Source organism: Dreissena polymorpha, chromosome 15, assembly GCF_020536995.1.
Source record: "Dreissena polymorpha isolate Duluth1 chromosome 15, UMN_Dpol_1.0, whole genome shotgun sequence".
Classification (NCBI taxonomy): Eukaryota; Metazoa; Mollusca; class Bivalvia; order Myida; family Dreissenidae; genus Dreissena; species Dreissena polymorpha.
In genome coordinates, this window is record NC_068369.1 from 25089682 (window position 1) to 25096219 (window position 6538).

At 39.0% G+C, this 6538-nt stretch overlaps 1 protein-coding gene across 1 annotated transcript; it reads right to left on the minus strand.

The window, feature by feature from the left end:
• Window positions 1–2060: 2060 nt before the first annotated feature.
• On the minus strand, window positions 2061–4482 carry LOC127860363 (techylectin-5A-like). Its single transcript, XM_052398387.1, has 2 exons — window positions 4008–4482; window positions 2061–3786 (listed from the first exon to the last, which is right to left on the minus strand). Exons 1-2 carry the CDS (start codon window positions 4350–4352, stop codon window positions 3262–3264), a joined length of 870 nt encoding a protein of 289 aa, XP_052254347.1. The 5' UTR covers window positions 4353–4482; the 3' UTR covers window positions 2061–3261.
• Window positions 4483–6538: the final 2056 nt, after the last annotated feature.

Sequence of the window (6538 nt, forward strand, 5' to 3'; positions counted from 1 at the left end):
CTCGCCATCTTCGCAGACCTCCCCGTTTGTTAACCTCTTTATCTTCGTAGATCTCTCTGCTGTCGATCTCGTTAACTTCGTGTATCTCTCTGCTGTCGATCACGTCATCTTCGAAGATCTCTCTGTTGCTGATCTCGTCATATTCGCAGAAATTTCTGTTGTCAATCTCGTCATCTTCGTAGATCTTTATGCTGTCGATCTCGTCATCTTCGTAGATCTCTCTGCTGTCGATCTCGTTATCTTCGTAGATCTCTGTTCTGTCGCTCTCATCTTCGTAGATCTCTCTGTTGTCAATGTCGTGATCATCGGCGATCTTTCTGCTGTCGATCTCATCATCTTCGTTGATCTCTCTGCTGTCGATCTCATTAATTTCGTAGATCACTCTGCTGTCGATCTCGTTATCTGCGTAGATCACTCTGCTGTCGATCTCATTATCTTCGTAGATCTTTCAGCTGTCGATCTCGTCATCTTTATAGATCTCTCTGCTGTCGATCTCGTTATCTTCGTAGATCTCTGTTCTGTCGCTCTCATCTTCGTAGATCTTTCTGTTGTCAATGTCGTGATCATCGATGATCTTTCTGCTGTCGATCTCGTCATATTCGTTGATCTCTCTGCTGTCGATCTCATTAATTTCGTAGATCTTTCTGTCTCGATCTCGTTATCTGCGTAGATCTCTATGCTGTTGATCGCATTATCTTCGTAAATCTCTTTGCTGTCGATCTCGTCATCTTTGTAGATCTCTCTGCTTTCGATGTTATCATCTTCGTAGATCTCTCTGCTGTCGATCTGTCTTCCCGTCATCTTCGTAGATCTCTCTGCTGTCGATCACGTCATTTTCGTAAATCTTTCTGCTGTCGACCCCGTTATCTTCGTTGATCTATATGTTTTCGATCCCGTTACATTCGTAGATCTCTCTGCTGTCGATCTTGTCATATTCGTGGACCTCTCTGTTGTAGATGTTGTCATCTTCGTAGATCTCTCTCCTGTCGGTCCTGTTATCTTCGTTATCTTCGTAGATCGCTCTGCTGTCGATGTCGTCATATTCGTAGATCTCTCCGCTGGAGATCTCGTCATCTTCGTATATCTGTCTGTTGTCGGTCCACACAATGCAGGATCTCCTCAGGACAAATTAAACATAAAGAAGCATTGCAGAATACTTTCTGAATATGCCTAGTCAACTTCGAAGTGCCCGAATGATTGCCGAACATTCCAAACCAAACATATGCACTCCATGTATTAATTAAAGCTTGGATCAGCCACTTGTTTCGCTCGCGATTAATGTGCTTAATCGATATATTATCTGTTAATATGTCGCATATTGACTTGTTTCATATCTGATGTTCACTATCTTGTTTATGTAGTTTTACATTTAATACGTTTCTTAGAAGATCCCGCCATTACACACCACGTAATGATGGTCAATTAAAGTATTATTCTTATAATACATAAATGGTAACTTCATTTTCTTAAACATTTTGTGACCTCAAACAATGTATAAAATGACTTCTGTGTGAACAATTTCACTAATTTTCAGAGTGAACTAGTCTTAGTATACTAAAAAAGTTACGAACCGATAAATTCAAACAGAATAATGGGGATTTCCAAACCGTGCACATTCATTGCGTTAAAAACTTAAAATACACAAAATAGTTTCTTTTCACTTCTTCTGTTGACACTTGCTGAATACAAGGCGAACAATTTTTTGCTATGCTCAGTTAAGGAAATTTAACATATTCGAAAATTATATTTATTCTTTTGGGCCTTTGTGTGGGAGTTTCTATCGACATTTTACTGGATATTCGCGAATATGAAAAATTTGGCTTCACTGCTATATCGAAAAAAGCCTCAATCATACGCCTTCACACTAGAATTTCGGAAAATTACGCATAACTAATAATTATATAATAATCTTATAGTGCTACTAAAGAATCATGTGCATTGTTCGCCATCGCTTTCAGTCAGTTACTAAAGATAATTAGACATGGCATCTAGCAAGCGACGCAAACAATGAGACCATGGACATCTGTATGTGCGCAGACCGCTATATAACGAACGCATACCTCTTACTTAAATTTCATTTGAAGCATCGTAGAGTTATTACAACAATGTTTATTATTATTATTATTGTTTGTTTGTTTAGCGTCTAACCATGTGGGTATGAATTCGTAGATCAAGCACCAATGCACACACCTGTATGATGTTTGGCTACTTTCTGTTGTTGTTGTTGTTTTTTTCATCTGCATTTTGCTGTCTGCTTACTCAAATTAGTTCAGGTTTCTGTTCATGATTTGAATGTCGGTTATCGTGTGTTGTTGTGTATTTAAAAACATATCAATGCAAAAGCACCTTTATAATACCGAAGCTATAAATTGCGACCCTGTAAATCATTGGTTATCTAGCAGTACTTTCAAGCACAGACAAGCAGCACATTGAACTTAAATTTTGTTTGATAATGTTAACAATTTGTTGCAGTGTACATGGTTATGTTCGCTTATTTCATCCCTATGTTAGAATCTGCACTTAATCATTCAAAAAAAGAACTCATACGAGTTGCTCACTCACTTAAACACGTTTCAAATATTTTTGACCACATACTATATATGCGCTAGACAATAGATTAAAATGCACCACTGACTGAAGTGCGTTTAAAACTGTTCACTTATGTAAACAGTCGTGTTTGGACTGCAATCGTGCACTTCTTTTGAAATTTTCCAATATTTGGGATTAACATGTAAAACTACATTAGCTGGCATTACACGTTATATATTTATCAAACAAACAATACCGTAGTTTTGAAATGTTGCGTTATAAAATAGGAAAATATGCAAAATTTCTTTTGAACGAGTTATATCGTCAGTGTAGATTATAAGTTACACAAAATACTATCTTACGACCACGAATTTTCCCATTTTAGTTATCCAATACTCAAGATTTTCGCCACGGAAACATTTGCATTCCACGTAACAACGCAATAATAACACATACTTTATAATGGAAACATAATACATGTAATATAATTATCTGCGTGACAGGTTCAATCTTCGCGTATAAAAGGAGTCCGCATGAAGCAAATGTCTATTACTTTCGTGATCCCGCATTCAAATAAGCTAACATAAAACAGACAGATAATTTTAGAATGAATATTAGTAATGTAGTCCAGACAGAATGAGACGAATACTAGATAGATACCAATAGAATAGTCTATACTTTAGACGACTAAAGTAGTTCTTTAAACGTACGTTTAATTTTCTGAAGAGTTCATCATTTTATTTTCATTTCCGTTTTCACCATGGATACGTAATAGCCCTTCCATGAGAACCAGTTCAGCCCCATGCCGTAAGTGGTGTTATTGTAGACGCCGTTGAGATTGGACGAATGGCAGGTGTCGTACCACCAACCTCCGCGGTACAGGGCCGGACATCCGGCCGTGGAATCCACGTCCTTTGTGGAGAAAACGTGACCGTCGTGACGACTGCCCCCTAAACTATCTCCGGCCGTGCCGCTGTAACCGGAAATGTGAAGTCGATATCTAGACTGGGAGTTTTCGATTTTAAACGAGCTGTATTGAGCGAAAGCCGTCTGTCCGTCAGGCGCCGTAAGATCTATTCTAAGTGCGTAGTTTCTGGTACTTGTCAGCGCCCAGATGTTCTCATTTCCGAGCCAGAAGTTTTGCGGATCTCCAAAGCCGCTCTGGTACTCTGACCATGTCTTGTAGAAGTCTGTGTCTGACACTCGCCTCTGTAGGACCGTCCAGCCCCCGCCGTCCGTGGCCATGTCGCACACAACCTGGCGAACAGATTTTGTTTTAATAAGACAATAAGAATCATTAAAAACTAACTAATAACATATGCAAATTGTTATGCCGATAAACTTGAATTTTGCGTTTAATAATTTGTATATGTTATTATATACAAATTATAGCAAATCTACATTTATTTTAACAATTTCACAAGAAATTTAAAGACTGTTTCTCTAACAATTAAAGTGTACAACAACCTGTTACTCACCTGTAAAGCCTTAATTGCCATAGGATAGATTGTGTAGACCCCAGTCGTCCGATCACCGTTGTGGTACACTTCCCTGCAGTCTCTTGGCGTGGCACTCAAGTTCCGTTGCTCTGCGCATGCGTTACACCTGCGATTGTACTCTTCCGAGAGAAACGGACTGACACCTGCAAGCGTCTGTGCCAGCTGATCCGAGCGGAGAAGATGCTTCCAACCGGTAGTGCAATTTCTACTTCCGTTACATCCTTTCACTACGGATAAAGACCTGTGACATTGTTCTGCGTGAACAATAACAACCAAGAACAAAGCAACATATCGAAATATGTCTACATTTTTAGCCGTATACATTATTAACTAATGTGTCTGTGAGCTGATTTCCCAATAAGATTTAATAAATTTGACCAGATATCGGAAATAACGTGAGCACTTGTTGTCGCTGCATACTTCGCTTACTCGCGATGCTGCAATAAATCTAAGTAAAGCCGGAAGAGCATGTAAGCACAGACATGCTGATAAAGATGCCATTCATAATTTATGCCTTTGCCGTCTTTGGTGTATTAGATTTATTAAACAGCTAGTCGGTTGTATATACTCTATCATAAAGCATAGGTGACAACAGGATTTCGGCTTGCATGCGTCGATTTTTTTGTAGAAATGTGTGTCGATCTTCAGGTGCTTTCGATTGCAAGGTTACCGCAACAAACTGAGACATACGCGAATGTATAAAAAGCAATCTTGGGGGGTAACGTGCGATGAACCTACGGCCATTCATCGTTTCTTTCTTGGAACATCGCATGCAATAAGCATTTACGGCCTTACCGCTTCTTTTCAATGTACGCAAATGAACGCAACGGCACATCAATAAAAAGTATAATATCTCACATTTACTGCAAGGCGCAATGTAATTGATATACTAGTAAATAACCATTATTGGTCACAAAACACTAAGAGCTGATTTCAAAATATTTTATATCCTCTCTAGTTAAACTTATTGATCATTTTTAATTATGTTGCGTTGCTACGCCAGAGGCCCTTGAACGCTATCTTGCAGCTTCTTTGAGGTGTTCAGCGTTTGATCTTTATTTTCGTTCTTGTCATAGATACATTTAAATCATGTTGACCAGATCATTCTTGTGTTCGTTTTGCTACTTTAGAGACCGTTAAGATTCGAGTCATGCCAGCTAATGCACCACAATGCTCCGAGATATAGGCGTGGACATCCGGCGCTAGAAGCATCCAAATCCTTTTTTGAGAATACATGACCGGCACCCCCTAAACATGCCGCTCATACCCGGATAAAGGCGAAACTGCGAGTTTTCGATTCGAAGTAGCGATATTTAGAGCAAGCCTTTTGTCCATCAGGCGCCGTAAGATCTTTTATAAGTGCGAAGTTTCCTGTACTTGTCAGCACCCAGATGTTCTCATTTCCGAGCCAGAAGTTCTGCGGATCTCCAAAGCCGCTCTAATACTCTGACCAGGTCTTGAAGAAGTCCGTGTCGGACACTCGCCTCTGATGGACCGCCCAGCCCCCGCCGTCCGTGGCCATGTCGCCCAGTACATAGTGCGCACGATGTTTTTATAGAAGAAACCGATGAAACGATACAGCACATGCAACCAGTCTTGTAATGACATGTATTTTAAATTGATTTTCATTGAATCAATTCATCACTTCTTGAACTATTTTGTAAGAGGTTTTAGTGCTTTAATCGATATCATAATTGATTTAAAATCAAAGTATAAAATAATGATTTAACATTAACAGAGATGTTCGCCAATGGATGAATTATGTTAACCCCAGATTTTCGATCCCCGTTTTCGAATACTAACTTGCAGTTTGTGGCGTCTCTCTTAACTTACGATGTTTTAAACATGAACAGAGATGTTCGCCAATGGATGGATGGTGTAAACCCCAGTTTTCGACCCCTCGTTTTCGAAAACTGACTTGCAGTTTGTGGCGTCTCTCATTAGTTCCGATGTTCTGCGCAGGCGACACAACTACGACTGTACTGTGCTATTAAGAGTTCGGATTTGTGATAAAAATACAAGTGTCCGAAAATAAGTTATAAATAAATAAAGAAAACCTGTGTCCAAAAAACTGGAGTCTCAAAAAACGCAGACTGCAGAGGTTAGTTTCGTGAATCTTTTTATTGGTAATAAACATACTATCTTACATTTTAAAGTTAAACGGGCACTGTATTTTACAGATAAATGATTGGATGATTGTTAATATGAACACAGCAAATTCGTTGAATTAAGTACGCTGTCTTAAGAATCTGACTAACTTCATAAAACTCAGTGGCCAGGATGGAAATGGAGAAATAAAGAGGATTTGTCTAATTTAACAGTGTCTGCCCATCTGCATATGGTGTTCATTTGATTAATGATAACCATTAATACTTTTCAAACGCACATAGATGAGATAATCCTGGGTACGATTCCTTGGAGACATTTGTCCCCGAACTTCAACCATGGTTGATTTAACTATGGGTTCACATTTTAAACAACTGGATTTCGTCGTTGAATTGATTATTGCT

What these genes read in the sequence shown, in the direction of transcription:
- LOC127860363 (XM_052398387.1), bottom strand. Translation starts at nt 4,352, where the DNA reads ATGTATACGGCTAAAAATGTAGACATATTTCGATATGTTGCTTTGTTC. An exon ending in TGGCAATTAAGGCTTTACAG is followed by an intron (nt 3,787 to 4,007) that starts GTGAGTAACAGG and finishes TCTGTTCGCCAG; the next exon opens with GTTGTGTGCGACATGGCCAC.